The sequence below is a fragment of the Callospermophilus lateralis genome, chromosome 16, assembly GCF_048772815.1.
Source record: "Callospermophilus lateralis isolate mCalLat2 chromosome 16, mCalLat2.hap1, whole genome shotgun sequence".
In the NCBI taxonomy this organism is placed as follows: Eukaryota; Metazoa; Chordata; class Mammalia; order Rodentia; family Sciuridae; genus Callospermophilus; species Callospermophilus lateralis.
Genome location: NC_135320.1, coordinates 76,892,455 through 76,910,788, shown reverse-complemented (window position 1 = coordinate 76,910,788; position 18,334 = coordinate 76,892,455). Strand labels below are relative to the sequence as shown.

General features: G+C 40.6%; 1 protein-coding gene across 4 annotated transcripts in view; it reads right to left on the bottom strand.

The window, feature by feature from the left end:
- Positions 1 to 18,334, bottom strand: part of Nsmce2 (NSE2 SUMO ligase component of SMC5/6 complex) — a 221,129-nt gene that overhangs the window by 51,528 nt on the left and 151,267 nt on the right. The window contains exon 5 of one of the 4 annotated variants that reach the window (XM_076836116.1): positions 3,716 to 5,383. The exons of the other annotated variants lie outside the window; for them this stretch is intronic. Coding sequence (XP_076692231.1) covers positions 5,382 to 5,383 — 2 coding nt within the window. The 3' untranslated portion in view covers positions 3,716 to 5,381. Of the gene's footprint in view, positions 1 to 3,715; positions 5,384 to 18,334 lie in introns of those variants that run through there. 4 annotated transcript variants of the gene reach the window in all.

Below are 18,334 nucleotides of genomic sequence, written 5' to 3'. Positions count from 1 at the left end.
TGTTTTTATTCTTATTTTAGAGCAGAAAACCAAAAATCAAGAGGCTAATTTGCTGAAGGTCACTGAGCTAGGAAGTGACATGAGCTAGATACCATGAACCACTGACACCTGCTACTTCTGGCCAGGAAATCATCATGTTCGGTAACTCCTCGGGATTCTGTTCACTAGGACTGCCACCAGCTTTACAGTCTCCTCTGGATGCCAACCACAAGGAGGCAGTTTTCCTTAGCACCCCTCTCCCTTTCTCTTTGATCTGAGTAGCTGGGGTTCTAGCATATTCCTGAGCCAACCCTGACAAGTTGTGATGGAGGAGGCCAGGAGAAATGGTCACAGGCACTGTTCATTTCAGGGACAAAAAGTCAAAGCCCAAATGTTTCATTTCCTTTAAGTAATACTTCATAAAACCAGCTAATTACTGTGATACAGAAGTAATTTTTAAGGTCAAATAATGACAGGATTGGAAGTCAGTGGTTCAGACAGGTCACTACTGGGAACTGACATGACAGCCCAGTTAGAATGTTCTCTCACCCATTCTTCACCTTGGTAGTACTAACCAGTCCTCAAAGACTCACCTCAGCACTCCACTCCCTCCTCAGGGAGCCTTTGCAGACCCCCCCCCCCACCCCGTGCTCACCTTTCTGTCCCCTCCTCAGGCCTGGGTAGGTGATTATTCTGTCTACTCAAAGCACCTTGGATCTTCCTCCTCTACAACACTTGCTGAACACTGCATCCCTGTCTACCCCAGTGACCTCACAGACGTACACTTGAGAGCAGGGACAATAACCTTTCCATGTGTGCATCCCAGGTGTCTAGTGAATTAGAGAAGCTTGATAAGTGACTGTTGAATGGAACAGTGCCACCCTACTGAGACACCACAGCCTCTCAGATCTCTAATCTGCCTTATCACCTTGGATCTGACTTGGACTGGCATCTAAAATATAGTAACCCAGTTCTAGTTCACAAAAGCCCAAATTATATGGTCAGGATAACAGTTCTCAAACTATATAACATTTTCTTTCTAGAAGTCAAAAGTTCCTTAACTAATCTCAGTAAAATCAACTGCCCCAAATTCTCATTAAATAAATGCATTAAATAAGTAATTACATTTTCCTTAGGAGGCCCCTCTAACTTTCAGAAGGTAGCATGTTGACAAATTATCTCCTCTTGATCCAGAGACTTAGTGATGAGAAACCTGTATCAACTAGAATATTTATAACCTCGTGAGTACCACTAAGTACAGACCTAAAAATGCAAAATATTTGTAGGTGTTGTTATAAATATTTGAAAGTTTTACTTTCAGAATGTTCACTGGGTCACAGCAAAGAAACTATCAATATAGAGGAAAATAATAACACATTCCTTTTTACTGGCATCAGCTCTTCCTGAAATGTGCTACCCTGGGTATGCATGCAGATAAATATTTCGGCAATACATGGAGCAAGGAAGTATGTTTTAAGTATCTGGGGAAACAACTGCTATGGGATTATGAAGTCAGACTCTTCAATATCACCCCAAACTTAATCCTATTCATGCTGACTGACACTGCACTGAGTTATGCAGTTATCAAGAAGATTAATTTAAAAACCACCCTGCTTATTCTGAAGCAATGTTGACACGAGTCTCAAATTGGTGACAACAAACCACATACCACAGAGTATTTGAATGAATCAGAAGTTCTGGGTGGGGCCTAAACTTAGGGGGAAAAAATAAAAAAAAAAACAGAATGAAAAGAAATCCATAGATGAACTAGATGAGCAATCACCATAACATACACATCCCCTTCACTTGGCTAATAGGTGCAGCTTTGGCCATGAGTCCCAGGAGCCAAGAGATCAGCCAGAACATCTGACTTCAAACAGTAGTTCTCACACTTACTGGCCCGGACTTTGAACAAGTTTCATAACTTTGTCTCTGTTTCCTCATCTGTGAAATGGGAACATGACAGTACACACCTCGGAGGGCTGTGGTCAGGACCAATGACTAACTTATCTGACGTGCTTGCAACACTGCCTGGCAGGCAGTCAGCATTATTTCTGCAACTATCTGACTTCAAAGTCCATGCTATTGTGCCACATAAGGGTTAATGTCACATAGCATACACATCTACATTCTGATACCTTTCAAAACTGTTTTGCCTATTGGAAGTAATCAATAAGTGTATGTTAATTATGCTATTCCACTCTGTGTCTCATTCCAGAAAGAAAAGCTGGGATGGAGGAAGTCTTAACACAAAATTTGGCCAAACACAGGAAATCATCTCCACCATTTAGAACATTGGAATAGGCTGCCTGTCCCCCAAATGAATACCTAGTGAAGATTTTCACAGAGCAGATTAAAGAATGACCTTTGCAGGGGAGGGAAGGATGGGCTGTGGTAAGCTCCAGGGAGTCTCGTTTGTACTGGAGAAGACTGCTGGCTTCCAGAGCCACCTTTTGGCCAGGCATTTTTGTAGGCATGCACATTTACCTTAACTGAAAAGCATGAAAGCAGAAACACAGGTTACTAAAAATGGGTTTGCTTTTGAGTGAATATGCGAAAGAGGTGTTGTGTTACCTGATTCACTGCTTTCAGGATAGCTCATAGTAAAATGGTCCAGTGAAATGATCTAACAGTTTAATTGAATAAGTAACTATGAGTAACTTCATGTTTCTAAATGAGAAAGAAAATAAGCCCTGAATTTCTAAATATACTCTGTATTTTCTCTGCAAAATAAGGAAATCAGTATAAGTAACATTCTTTTTATTCTAATTTCTTAATAGAAAAAAAATCCTCTGATTCACATTTGCTCCATGGAAGTGCAACTTGACCATCCCTACCACCCCTCCACCCCAGTACTGGGGATTGAACTCAGGGTGCTCTACCACTAAGCCACATTCCAGCCTTTCATTTTTCATTTTGAGACAGGGCCTTACTAAATTGTCCAGGCTGGGCTTGAACCTGCCATCCTCCTGCCTCAGCCTCCAGTCGCTGGATTACAGATGTGTGCCACTACAACTGGCTTGACTTTTTTTTTTTTTTTTTTAACAGAAATAAAGAGCCTTGAGTTTGCTTCTCTGCAAGGAAACATTCAAAGCTGCTGTAAAAATTACCACGAAGTGGGGGAGTCCTAGGAGAGCAAAATTCATTTGCATCCCTATTAGGGTACGCTCTCTCTCAGGCACACAAACCTGCATATCTGTTCTCTCATGCCACTTCCTCCCATTTCTAGTATGTGACACAGAAGAAAGAACAGCCTTTTACTAAATATGCCATGCCTGTAGGGGAAGTTGAACATGGGTTGGGGGAGCTAAGGTGTGAGCTCTGCATACAGCGAGCACCATAGTTCATTAAACCTCCGTTTGTAAAATGAAGATGAAAACAGTGCCTAGTTCAGAGGGTGAGGGAAAGAATTAAGTGAGAATCTGTGTAGGTTATTGGGACAATGCCCAGCACACGGTAAATGCCCAGTAAATGCTTACTTTTGTTTTTTTTTAGTATTAATAGAAACTGGGAGATGCTATTACTCAACTATAGAATCTAAACTATAATTCCTATTAGTACCTCAATAAATATTATTTAGTCCTTTGATATTCTGAAGGCACATGGAGCAGGACTACTCAGTAGTTTAGAACCTTCAGTGTGGCAGCCATTATTATGGCATCATGATATACTGACATTTCATCCAAAATAATATTAAATTAACAAAATGCTCAAAGAGAACTGTCTAAAACTTAACAAACAAATCCAGCTTTGTAACTAAATGAAGATGCTGTTTCCCTTTACTTTGGGAGAGACATGATTCAAACACTTCCTATAAACCTAGTTATTCCTTTCAACCATTCCCCAACTGAGCCACATGAATCCACATTAAAAGTTAGGGAACAAATAATGCAGAAGGCCTATGGTGACCTGGTATGAATGGATGAATCACCAACTCTTGATTCTTCTCTTTTCTTCTTTTGTCCCACCTAGGCCCTCCCCCAGTTGTGTTACCAGAAGGAAGGAGGCCACAGCCCAACAGGGAGAACTCGGATCTGCACCTGGCTCTCTGTATGGGTCGGAAAACATAAGCAGTCTGCTGAGGTCTCTTTTCTGGGGGAGGTTTCTGAGGAATCCTGAGTCCCTGTCTGAAGAATGTATCCTCTGAATTCTGCTAAAGTTTTCTTTTCTCATCAAATTGGCCTTTGTAGATGTTCTTTTTATTTTATTGTACTTATTTGTTTCTTTTGTGGGTACTTGGGATTGAACCCAGTGACATTCTACTACTGAGCTACATCCCCAGCCCTTTTTATTTTATTCTGAGACCTGGTCTTGCTAAATTGCTGGGCTGTCCTTGAATTTGCAATGTTCCTGCCTCAGCCTGCTAAGTCATTAGGATAACAGGAGTGCACCACTGTACCCAGCTGTGGATGCTCTTTTTACATATCTGTGGCTGGTGAAATCAAGAAGATGAAACTCTTGATACCTTCCAAGTCCTGTACCAATTTTCTTTTTTTGTCAAAAACACAAAGATCACCAGAGTAGGAGTTCCAAAAGATAAAGAGATGGAAGGTACAACTAGTACAGAGAACAGCCTAGAAATACAAGCTAAGGGCTAAAAGTGGCAGTGCAGTTACTGGAAACAAGGGGTATGGAGGCAACCAGAAGTCAAAGAAAGGTTCTTTCCCTTCTTCTGCAGCCAAGATCCGATGTCATCACAGCAACACAACATTCAAGAAAGCCCAACCTATTTTAAGTAGTTTCAGGTGACAGATTATTGGCCCACAATGAAACACAGACTGACAGAACATAGGAAAAAAAAGTTCACTGTGCTGTGAACCACTTCTAATCTTGACTGATAAAACCAGAAGAGACATGCATCTCCATTTTCAAGTGCTTACTGGGTGACATCACACTGTGGATTTAATCAAAGTGCTGTCTGGATTACCCAGTAAATGTCATACAATAGTACATGAGCAACTCAGATAAAAGCCCTGGAACACTGCAAAACCCACCTCCAGTGAATTCACTGCAAAACCCACCTCCCAGGTGAGTGTGTACTGTTAACTCCAAATCATTTACCTTGAGTTTTTTCCAGATATAACTCTAATCCCATAAATAATGGCATTTGTCTTGTACAGAGCTATGGTTTTGAGAAAGTTGATCTGGTCATTTAAGACAGTATCCATATAAAAGTACAAGATTAAAACTTCTGCCTTAGTTAGCAAAATAAATATTACAATATTAACCCATCAAGGAAATGCAAATCAAAAGGAGATAGCACTTCACACCCGCTAAGATGGCTATAATCAATAAGACAGATAATAACAAGTGTTGACGAGGACGTGGAGCAATTGGAACCCTCACACACTGCTGGTGGGAATGTAAAATGGTGCAGTCGCTTTGGAAAACAGTCTGGCAGTTCCTAAAAAGGATAAACATAGAGTTACCATATGACCCAGCAATTACACTCCCAGATAAATATCACAAGAAATGAAAAGAAAGCACATGTCTACTTGTACATGAATGTTCACAGCAGCATTGTTCATAACAGCCAAAAGATGGAAACAAGCCAAATGACCATCAGCTGATGAGGAGATAAATAAAATGTGGTATATCTTGTTACGGAATTAAAAAGGAATGAAGTACTGATACATGCTACAACGTGGATAAACTTCAAAAACATTACATTAAGTTAAAAGAAGCCAGACACAAAAGACCACATGCATATTTATACAAAAAGTTCCAAACAGCAAATCTATAGAGACAGAAAGTAGATTAGTGGTTGCCTAGGGCTGGGGGAGCTTGGGAGAAAATGGGAAGTGAGTGCTTAAAGATATAGGATTTCTTTTTTTGAAAATGTTCTCAAATTGATTGTGATAATGATAGCACAGCTCTGAAGACACGAAACCCCAAAGCATCATAGACTTTAAAGGAGTGAGTTGTGTGGTATGTGAATACATCACAATAAAGTCGTTGTACAAAAGAATCTCAGCACATTGGAGAGGAGGAAGCATGTTGTCCAACAAGGGGTCCTCGGGCCATCATCATTCCCCATGTTCAGTGTTCGGCCCACCGACTAAAGGTTCCAGCCCTGAGAGGTGGCCTTCATGTTCAGGGCCTCACTCAAGTTGCAGGTACTCCTGTCCCTTCTCCTAATGCCTGTGTGGAAGCTTCCCTCCGGTTGTGTTCCTTATGACAATTAGCATGGAACTGCATAGAATAGATGCTCGACCACCTTCTAGTGAACTGAATTCAAATAAACTTCAAAATTAATCCACAGGAGTCAGTCACACTTCATTGTATATGGGGAAAGCTGGTCTGTGCCACCACAGCCATCTACCAATCTGATCTGAGGCATCTAAAATGCGATAAAGTCCTTCAAATCCAGTCAGTTCTGTTATAACAATATGAGCCACACTGTTCAATTGCCCAGTTTGGATCTTCCTGGATAAACTTCTTAGGCAGGGGTTACTTCTAAGTGGACTAAAGGACCTGATCTCTGAGGGCGTGAGGTGGGGCAGCACTCTATTTCCCTAGTATTTAATGCCAGGAAATCCTCACGTGGCTTTTGTGGTGACTGTTTTGTTAATTCCTACACATGACCTCTGAAGCTGGTCTGCCTGGCTGTGCATTTGAGCCGTTCACTTACTAGCTGTTTAACCTTGGGCAAGTCACTAACAGCTCTATACTTCAGTTTTACCATTTGTAAAATAAGAATAATATCACATGCCTCTGGGATTTTTGCAAGGGTATAAATAAAGTACTTAGTATGGTGCAGAGGGTATAGTAAGTGCTCAATAATGTAAGCTATTATTAGAGTAGAATTTAAATTTACAGAGTCTCCAAACAGAGATGAGGCTCACTGCTATAGTTTGGACCTTTTTTTGGTACCAGGGATTGAATCCAGGGGCACTTAATCCCTGAGCCATATATACATCCCTTTGATTTTTTATTTTGAGACAGGGTCCTGCTAATTCCTCATGCCTCACTAAGATGCTGAAGCTGGTCTTGAACTTGTGATTCTACTGCCTCAGCCTCCCAAGCCATTGGGATTATAGGTATGTACCACCACACTTGGCTTATAGTTTGGATCTGAAGTGTCCCCCAAAGGTTCCTGTGGCAAAGGCTTGCTTCCCAGGGCAATGTAAATGGGAGGTGACACAGCCTTCAGGAGGTGAGGCCTAGCCGCAGATCTTTGGGTTACTGGGGATGTGCCCTTGAAGGGGACCATGGGACCTGGCTCCTTTCTCTTCCTTCTTGCCTGTGAAGTGAGTGGTTTTATTATGCCACACACTGTCACCATGAAGTGCTGCTTTGCTACAGGCTCATAAGCAACAAGGCCAATTGTAGACTAGAATCTCCAAAACTGTAAGTCAAAACAAACCTTTTCTCTCAGAAGGTGGTTATCTCAGGTATTTGTTATAGCAACAGAGATTACATGGAAGTGCTGCACCAGACTAAAGGGGATGCTGGTCAGGTGTGCCCGGCCAGTGTTCTGAGCTCACTTTTCATGTTGTAGAACACTGAGGAGATGATGACAGGCTTGAAGGGTACCTCACCATCCTTTGGAAGGGAAGGTAAGATTAGTACTTTTCAGAATCATTATGATCTTAATTTTCTTCTGGATTTTCCAGGTCTGACAGAAGCAGGGAACGACAATACTACCTGTGGTAGAGGCTTCTCAGTGACAGCGCCTAAATTCTAACTACCTTTTTTCTCCCCCTTTTGACAGATAACTTGTTTGAAACAATCTCAAATTTTGAGAATACAAAAGGCTTTTTCCCATTGTTTTCCTTTTCATATGAGTCTACATCCTGTTCATATAGCAGACACTGAGAATACTTGCTAATATCCTTTTCATCCTGGGTCCCCAGCTATAATGTGTCTGGTCTTCCATAGAGGTAGTGTGATTCTATGATTCAATCTTGGCCAATGAAATGTGAGTTGAGTGATGTGCACTTCCTGGTCTAGGCCTGGCCCAACCTACCTCACGCCGCAGGGAACAGCTCAAATAGAGGGGTTTGGGGAGGATGGAGCCAAAAGATGGAAGGAGCCTGGGTCCTAGAACAACCTATAGAACAACCTCTCACCCCACACTAATCTACACTGAACTTTACAAAAGGGAAAATCTACAGTTGTAAGCCACTGGAGTTTGAACTTGTTTTTTTAGAAGCTCTGTTAGTTGCTCTAATTAATAAAGCTTGGTACACAACTCTGCTAACTACTATTAAAGAGATATGGCTTGCTTCCAGAATAGTTCTCTGTTGGATCCTGGCAGCAAGTACCTTAACATAACTCTAGAAAACCACATTTCCTAGATTCCTTCTCCTCTAGTTTCCTTTACCATCACTAAGATCATTGGAGACAATTTTTCTATCATATTGACAGCCTCTTGTTGTATGACATGATGCTGCCTGACTCTCCTTTACTGAGTGTATTTTTCGCTCTATCATTTGTAATCTTAACCCAAAACTCCTTGCAGAGTTGTGCACTTAATTAATTATTTACCATCATCAGAGAACTGTTCTATAATTATATCAAGTTCTGGGCTAGATGCATATCGATTTAAAACTGGAAGATAAAAATGAAAGGATATGATCCAATATTAATGACATGTATTTACAATTTTATATGATCTTCTATAACAGTCTTTCAGTAACCCTTGTTTTAATGTATGCCAGAATTTTTGTGTGTGTTAAAATTATAAAATGAACTATAAATGGAATAATTCATGATTACTGTCTCTAGCCTCACAGGATAAATAAGCAAAGGTACAGCTTCCTTGAGTTTTGATACCATCAATTACTTTTCTCAAAGTTTCTCTTCTAGTTTGGTGACCTTTCCTTTGCCTGCCTCTCCCAAACCCCTTGGGTTTTTGCAGCCCTGGGAACTGAACCCAGGTCTCATACAAGCTAGGCAAGTGTTCTACCTTTGACTACATCCTTGGTTCCTGGACTCTCCCTTTTTTACTTTCTTAGTACTTACCCCCATGATCTTTTTTTATTTGCTTACTTGTTTACTGCTTGCTTGCACTACAAGACTACATTTCCCACAAAGGCAGAGCTTATATTTGCTTCTTTTATCCAATTAATATTTACTGAATGTCTGTAGTGGTCAGGTACTGCTGCAGGCTCTAAGTGTGAATTTTTAAGACGCACTTAGCCTCAGCATAGTCTAGTAGATGAAAGAGGCAATAAGTCTGTATCTACCGTCTACTGTGTGAGAGCTACTACACTGTGCTTTTCACTCTTTTTGCTTCCATGATCTGGATGGTGGGAGGGGTGGTCAGTCTAGCTCATGAGGGTCCACTCTCAGAACTTCTTTTGTGGCTTTCAGGTGGATGCCAAGGTAACTGTATTCTGTCATGTGGCTCTGGCTCCTTGACACAGTTGCCTGGACCACAGTGGATTTCTGATCTGTGCTGAACCAACCAACTTCTCTCTTCTGAGAGGCTAGAATTGGAACTGAGAGATTCTAATTCAGTCTGCGTTCTTTAGTTGAACCGAAAGAGGACATATAACCCAGAGTGCTCTGAGGAAGTTATTTCTGCCAAATGGCTGGAGAAGCTGAGAAAGCCAGGCTAGTTTGAAAGCAAAAGAAGCAAGTCATGAAAAGATGTACAGATGAGATTTTATGATCCGAGAAAGACTAAAAGTTGAGCTCCATTTCCGATTCTGGTTCCTTTTCTCATGAAATAACTCTATTTATCACATATTTTAACCTTTTTAAAAATTTTTTTACTTTTTGCTAAAGCCACCTTGTGTTTGTGTTCTTTGCTTTCAACCATGTCTTAATTAAGACATTTCTAATTAACATGACTAGTAATAGATTCTATTAATGTCATAAAAATACCTCTGTTGGATTTAAATACTAGGAATTCTAATGCTGCTTCTCAGGTGCCTGCCTCGAAATTTCCTGTTTTCTACATTGGTGATTTCACAATGCAGACTAATTTCCACTCAAGGACAAAATATCAAAAGCCAACCTTCTTTAAACTCTATGACAAATACTATCACATGGTACACCAGCTTTTGTGGATAGTTAATATTCAAGGCAGAAAATAATCATTATCATCATCATAAATGGTGTATTGGTACTTATAAACAAAAAGGCTTTGATAATAAATGCTTTGATTTAAACCCAGTAATTGATTAGCTGTTCTGATTAACAACTGTTAATGGAAGATACCAGCTTTGGAACTCACCTAAAATATATGGCTCTAAGGTTCTACTCAAGAACGGAAACCTAAGCATTATATTCAGGGGGCGGTGGGTTGGCAGGAGATAGGCTTTAGAGAATTCAACAACAAGAACACACACAACACCTGCTACTTTTAAAGTGTACTCCAGTAGTAGAGAGCTACTCCAGGCACTGTGAATGTAAGAGGAGTACAACTTGGTCTCTGTCCTGAATAAGCTCCCAGTTAACCGGGAAAGAAAACAAGGACATGAAACCATAATGCCCTCCTTGAAGTGCTAAGCAGGAGACAGCAGAATGGATGAGAGACATCTAACCCCTCTTGAGCTGAGTCCAAACAGGAGTAGACAAACTGAGGAAAAGGGCAGAGATGGGATGTAGAGAGGGTCTGTATTACAACACTGTGGCCCCCAACAGCTGCAGGGTTGAGACAGTTTGGGTAACTGCCTGTATTTTCCTCCACAGCTCCCAGTGCTTTTCACATATTCTAATAACTCTAGAGAGTAAGTATGACTAAGTGGTAAGTTTTAGGTACTGCTGCAGGCCCTGGAAGCACAGAGACTAATGAAGGCTCAAGAGTAGCACTTGTTCTAAAGAAACACCAGCCTAGTGGGGCCAGCACATGTGCAGGGTCTGGAGACTGGGAAGAACACACATGGAAAGAGGCAACAAAGCCTCAGTAAGTCTTTATGAAGAGTAACAGCATATACCAACACCAGGAAAAGGGAGGGAAGCATGTCACACACACAGAAGAATGTGGGTAAAGACAACTGACTGGAGGAAGAATCAGGTCCAATTGAGAAGACTTGAGGAATACCTCAGAGGCCAAATAACTGCAATGTGATCACTTGGGAGTGAAAGGCGGCGGCTAGTCTAATTATGACCCCAGGTTTTCTACTTGAGTGGATAATCCATGCACTGCAGGAGAACGAGTTAATTTCAGAAGAAAAAAAGGCCATGCTGGTGCTGAAGTCCTCCTGAGATGCCCAGGTGGGCAGGGGAGGAATACAGACAAGACGATGGTGAGGACTTCTGCTCAGTAGCAAGGAGGCGAGTGTGGGAACTGATCCATGAAAGGTAGCATGAAGCGTGAGGGCTGGAGAGAGAATCCTGAATTACTCCATTGTGAGTGTGGGCACAGGAGTTGAGAAGGAGCTCACAAAAGAGACGGGGAAAGGAATAATGAGATTCCGGAAGCATTAAGTAGTCAAAAATTTTAAATGACACAGAGACAGAGACTGAAAAACTGGGCAGTTTTCAGGGCATGGAGGTTTCACAGGAGTGGTAGAAGAGATCAGAATGCCACGGCAGAGGAGTGAATGGAAGTGAGAAAGTGGTCCCTGGGGAGTGAGGCCACTCTTTGAAGAAGCGGAAGGAAAGCTGGGCACGGTGGCACATACCTGCAATACCAGCCACTCAGGAGGCTGAGGCAGGAGGATTGCAATTTCAAGACCAGCCTGGACAAGTTAGAGAGACTGTTGCAAAACAAAATCATAATAATAATAGTCAGGATGTAGCTTAGTGGTAGAGATTTTTCTACCAAGCACAGTATCTTGGGTTCTATCCTCAGTACTGCAAAGGAAAAAAAAAAAAAAAAAAAAAGAAGAAGGAGGAGGGAGAGAAGAGGCACCCCACAGATAGAGGGCAACCTCTTCCCGTGTCTCTCTGACTTGAGCAGCTTTGTAGGCTGTGAGGAAAGCCAGCAGACTAATGATAAGATGAGAAGATGTAACTGAAGAACAAAGTTCTGAAGGAGAAAGATGTCCTTGTTAGGTTATCCATCTCAATGAATGCAAGCCAGCCAGGACAACTGTCAAGCAATGTATGTCCCCAGATCAGACATCTCTGGAAAGTCATAGCAAAAGGCACAAGGAGGGACAAGGGGCTTGCCCTGACACTACAGAACAGGAGACAATTTCTATGCCTTATGGATCTGAAGGACTCTCAGGTACTCAGTAAAATCCTGAGGAAAGAGGCACAACAAAGAGATTGGAGGAAGTTCACCCACCGTCAGCATCTCATCAAGTTCCAGGGAAACAATAAAACATAGCCCCTTAATCAGGTGATTAATCACCATAGAAACATGGTATTCTTAGGACACAAAGGAGTCAGAGCTGTATTCGAGTCCCAACGTTGCTAGAAATCAACTAGTGGCTGGGCAACTTCTCTGCTCTAGGACTGTTTTTTTCATCTAAAAATGGAGGGAAGTGACACTGTAGCAAGGCTCAATGAAACTTAAGCAAGTTCAAAGACATCAAAGTACCTTGTAAAATAAAATGCTTGATTTAGAAGATATAGTGTATAATGCACATATTAAGGCATTATCTGAAGTCTCTGAAAAATGAAAAAACCTGGAAGAGACTACTCATATGAATAACTTTTGTTGTTAGCACTGTAAAGAATACCAATGTGAAGGAAAGAAAGTATTAAAGACCTTCGGCTTTCACTGATGATTAATTCCTTTTGATTTGGTAGTCTTATGACCCTGAAAAAAGGCAACTAGGTGGGGTGTTGAGAGTGGAATGCAAATTAAATCTCCTGGGTACTGGAAAGTGGGAAACAAGCGCTGCTGCTGGCACAGTCCTCAGGGTAGAAGTTGGTAACAGCTAATAGAGAATGTAGGGAAAAGACTCCAAGGAATAGCCTCATGGTTAAGGACTCAAGTTTTAGTCAAGACAAACTTGAGTGCAAATCCTGGCTCAGTCACTTGGCCACGCATGTAACCTTGCACAAATAAATTGCACTGGTCTTAAATCACCTCACTTATAAACTGGGTAATGTGCACTGTCAGAATGCAGTCATGATTAAATACAACGATGTGTGAGTGTGTGTGTGCGCATGCGCACACATAAAGAATTCCTAGCATACTGGAAGTGCTCCATTAACAGTAACTATTAGAGGTTTTATACACCCTTGTATTGTTTTCACACATAGCTCTCATTAGTTGATACTTACTATGTCCAGATCCTACTATGAGTTTTATAAGTAGAGTGTTATCTAAATGTACTTATGCCCATCATCACTTAGTCTTTAAAACCCTAAGAGAGTAAACTGTCTCTCCTCTTTCTGTGGATCTTCAGGGTATAAAAATCATTCACACAGAGTGGGCATTCAAGAAATAGTTGAAGGAAGGACGAAGAAAGCAATAATTGTTGCTATGGTTTTATTATCTCCCCCAAAGTTCATATGTTAGAAACTTAATCCCTAATGTCAGTGTTGAGAGGTGGGACCTTTTAGACATTGTTAGATGACGAGGGCTCTGCACTCATGAATGGATCAGTGTCATCATCAAGGGAGTGGCTTGCTACAAAAATGAGCTCAGCCCCCTCTTGTTCTCTGGCCTTTTTGCCTTTCACCATGGAATGATGCCACACGAAGGCCTTGCCAGACGCTGGCACACTGACACTACGCTTCCCAGGCTCCAGAACCATGAGAAATACATTTCTTCATAAATTACCCATGCTGTGGCATTCAGCTACAGCATCAGAAAAACAGAGGAGACAAATGCTGAGAGCTAATAACTCAGGTGTTATAAAATTCAAAGACCAAGAACAACAGAAGCAAGCCTAAGCTGCTGAATATGATGAGGATTTCTTGTAAAAGCCCTTCTTTACCAATGCAGTTTCTTTTTAGACCTGTATGCTCTGCTGTGCTCTTTTCTCTCCACCGGGCAAGAGGAAATGTACCAGTTGTAGTTCAAGTTAGCTATCAAAGACTGCTTAAGGTAAACATCTGTAACTTTCCACAGCAAGCTGTATCATTTTAAACTCAGGTTATTTAAATGATAAGCTCCTTCTGCTCTGGTTTAAAGGATACGCTGTAGTACAGTGCAGAAGTACATCACATCTGACTCAAATTCCAACTATATTTAGAATCCTTTTCACACTACATCATTCACACAGATGTGGAGCCAGCTGTTGCTATTCTTTCCTAGAATATCACTAAGATGCAGATTTCAGTGATATTTTTAAAAATAAAGAATACAGGTGTTATCTCTGAGTCAATTAGCACATTAGCTATAAAAAGAATGTGTATAAATTAGGCTCTTTCCACAGCTCTTAGAGGGGAACAGGGTTTTCACTGTTTTGGTCAATCATTTTCATTTGGTTGTATTATTTTTTCACAAAACAAAAGTAAAGTTCTCCCTGGCCTGTGTTACTATGCTGTTGTTTTTTGCTGTTGTTAGAAGTCATTCTAATATTTTCACGGCATAAAGGGATCCCAACACTTAATGAGCATGACACACAGAGTCTGTAAACGCTTTCACATCCACCGTGTTATTTTCTTCCAAGAGATTTAAAGATACTGAAATAAACCTGAATGGTATGTCTTCAAAAATGTGGGAAGTTGGAGAAACAGCTGAAATTTCTAAATGTAACTGAAGCAAGTATCTTAAGGTGGGAAAAGTTAAACAGTCTTAGGTAAGGATGAAATTGTTCCAGTTCTGTTTCCCCATTTTGAAACAAGCACTAAGGGACTGGTTGGTCTCATTTATGCGGCTCTGCAGACTCATTCTCTGATTATAGACTGGCTCTGCATTGGGGGGGACATCTTAATTCAGCTTCAGTTTGGAACTCTTCTGAAGCAAGTCTGTTCAAGGAGCTGTAAGAGTTGAAAACATATTTTCTTTCTTTTTTGGTACTGGGAGTCAAACCCAGGGGTGTCTTACCACTGAGTCACATTCCCAGTCCTTTTAATTTTTTTTTTTTTTTTTTGGTCACAAAACTAAAATAAATTTAAATAAAAGACCTCACTATGTTGTTGATGGTCTCTCTAAATGGTTGAGGCTGGCCTTAAAATGGGAATCCTCCTGTCTCAGCTTCCCAAGTTGCTGAAATTATAGGTGTACACCATTATGCCCCAATGGGATATTTATAAATAAAGTAGGAATGCCCAAAATAATTTTTACTCTCAATTTTTATCTTAGTCATACTAAAGATAATAATAGCCAATTTGTACCATGGGTCAGGGTACTTGAGTTGAAACTGAGAGTAAAACAGGCCTGGGCTCCTCTATGGTCTACGGACATTGTGCTGTGTCACGAGGGCAGTCTCCACTCCCAAACATCAAACCGTGCCTTTCATTTGTGCATACCTTTATGCATCTTGACGCATAATTACATTTAATCTTCGTGTCTTCCTAATCTTATTGATTATTCACAGAAGTTAAGTGCATGGTTTCCAGTTGGTCACAGTTCCTAAGAGGCAGAATGAGAGCCTGAACCCAAGAATCATGATTCTTAGTTTAATACTTTCTTAATTAAAAGCGACAGTAGTAGCAGTTAACAATTACAATGCATTCACCATGTGCCAGGCATCATCTTAAGAACTTTACATTTAAAGTTATTTATTATTACAGGCTGAGCAATCTTATCCATAAACCTAAAATCTGAAACTTTTAGAATGTCAACATGACTTAAGTGGAAAATTCCATATCATGAAACTTTATTCCCTATACAAAATTATTAAAAATATTGTGCAAAATTACATTCAAACCCTGTTGGGAGTCTCCCTGAGAACTCCCCAGGCCTTTCAGACATGGCAGCGGGCAAATTGCCAGTGGGCGGATAACAAGTTGTTTTGAAAATTTTCTAATTGGTCCTCCCATCTTCCATGCTCATGGACAGTTCATGCCCCCCATGAATCTTATGAAGGGTGGACGTACATGCACTGTAGGTGATGACCTGACCTTTACTATGATTGGCCCTGGGAGCTTCCTGGTTTAAGATAACGGACTCTCACTTTCTATATAAGCTAGCACCAGCTTGCAGTAAAGTGCTTCATCTTTGTCACTGCTATCTGTGTGTGTGCATTTTAATCTCCGACGATGAACCTTGGCCTTTCAAATCCTAAATATAAGAAGTATATGAAAGAAACAAATGAATTGCATTTAGATTTGGGCTCCATCCCCAAGCTCTCATTATGTATATGCAAAACTTATAAAATATGGAAAAAAAATCTCAAACATTTCTGGTCCCAAGTCTTTTGGAAAAGGGGTATTCAACCTCTACTTATTCCCACTTACAGATTTGGAAAGTGAGACCACAGAACGGTTAAATAATATGATGAAGGTCACACAGTTGTCTCGAAGCACAATCAAGATTCTAATCTAGGTAGTCTGGCTTTATGACATGCTCTTTCAACAATCATGCTCGACTGACTTCCTACAATAGCACAGCTGCTTTCATCAAAACTGTTCTCATAGTTTCCATCCAAGGTAAAACTATTTGCAAGAAGGAAGAGTTCAAGTCTGCCCTGCAGGGCTCTACACTGTGTTACACTGACGTGTGCTACATGCAACAGTGTGTGGCACTGGGCCATCATGTTCTTGCATAGTGAACAGCTCTCAGAAGGCACAGGTAGATACCATTATTCCCAGTGCCCAAGAACTGGTGTGCTCAACTGGATTCAGTGGATAATACCAAGTCTTCCTTGACTTTCTGTAGCTTATAGCTGTTTTAAAATTAAAAGACAAAAGCCCCAAATCAAAAGGACAAGCACTGACTCAAATCAAGGGAAATAATAAAGTGGAGGTAAATATATGACCCACCAACTCATATGTGACCTGCAAATAGGTCTTGTGCAGCTACGTGCTGCCTTTAAAATCTCAATCCATAGCCAATATCTAAAAATTAAAATCCCAGTTCCTCCTTTCTCTAGAAAAAATGAAAGGTGTTTCAACACGGAAATAGGGCATTTGCTCTCTAGCTTGGCAATTTCAGTGGGACTAGTTTTATCCTACTTACTTTGTTCTCTGGTCCCTGAAGGATTCTGAGGTTGGTAACTATGAGCTGGACCAGGCAAGGAAGAAGATCTGAAAGTGCAGTGGGCCTTCTAAGACTCTGGAAGTACCTGCTCATACACCCAGTGGCTTGCTCTGCCAGCCTGGATGCATGATGCATTGATATTTTAGTTACTCAGTGACAGAGCTTTCGTATTTGCTCAACTGCTACAATACACTGACAACTCCATCTCAGATGGGCTTTGTTTTCAAAATTAGAATGCTTCCAGAACTAAAGAACCACCACAAAAATGACAAATCGGGGCAGTGTTGTTTTCTTAGCCCTAGGCTGTATGGTCCATGCTGTGGTTCTGCAGTGCTCTGCACCGTCTGGGCAAATAGCTAACTAGATCTTACTCATGTGTTTTAAGGAAGAAAGGCTGTCGTGGACAAATGCTTTGAATTCTTTAAAGTCATCTTAATCTGCTTATAATTGTCATAAGCGTGATAGGCAAAAAGAAAAACTGCCATCTGCATTCACTGACCCATTCTGGGCAGTGGGCAGGGTTCTTCCTGCTTTCTTTTTGCTGTGGTCTCAGCAGCTGTGTGCCTCTTCAGGAAGACCAGAGGTCTGAGACAGCAGCCAGGGAGGCAGATGTGCATTTGAGAAATTATTAAATTAACATGTTTACTCAATTCCAAATAGTTACAGATGAACTACACACCTAAACTAATGCGATTTCCCTTACCAAACCTTGAATTTTATAATGTAATAAAAATGTTTCCCCTATTAGTTAGTAAAATGCTATTGAACTCTGTGTTGTAAATAAAGAATCTACAGAATTTAAGGGCTTTCTCCTGTCTGGCTCTCAAAAAACTAAAAGAACACGAGTGGTCAAAAGCATTACTAGAATTACACATTTGGATAATACTGTAATCATGTGGGGTTCAAACAGAGCCTTTTTTTTTTTTTTTCTTAAATGAGGCTAATAGGACAATTTCTAAACAAGATTTTTTTTTGTTTTGTTTTAATACTATGTATGATGACAGGCAATATGTAGTTTCTCTCACTGTTTAAAAAAAAAAAATTCTTTTTGTTAGAAAGGCTACAGTCAACTCAGCTTTACTGTTCCAAATAAGCAGCTTGCACACAGAACAATAAAGCTGTTTAATGAAAGAACATAATAGGCTTAGCAGATGTTGCAATCAGAACATTTTAGGTAAATGGTTTTAAAAGGATACTTCTATCAGTCCAGAAACACTCTAAAAAAATCAAATTTAGTTGCTGAATTTGTAGAGGCTCTCTTTGAGGGAAAATTGGGCCTATTTCTCTCTAGTCAGGAAATAAGACTACAAATGAAGTCATTCCCACCAAAACTGGGGAAGGTGGTGGTGGGAGGTAACTCTAAACTAGCTTGCATTATTCATGTTCCTGCTTGTGTTAATAAGCAAAAAT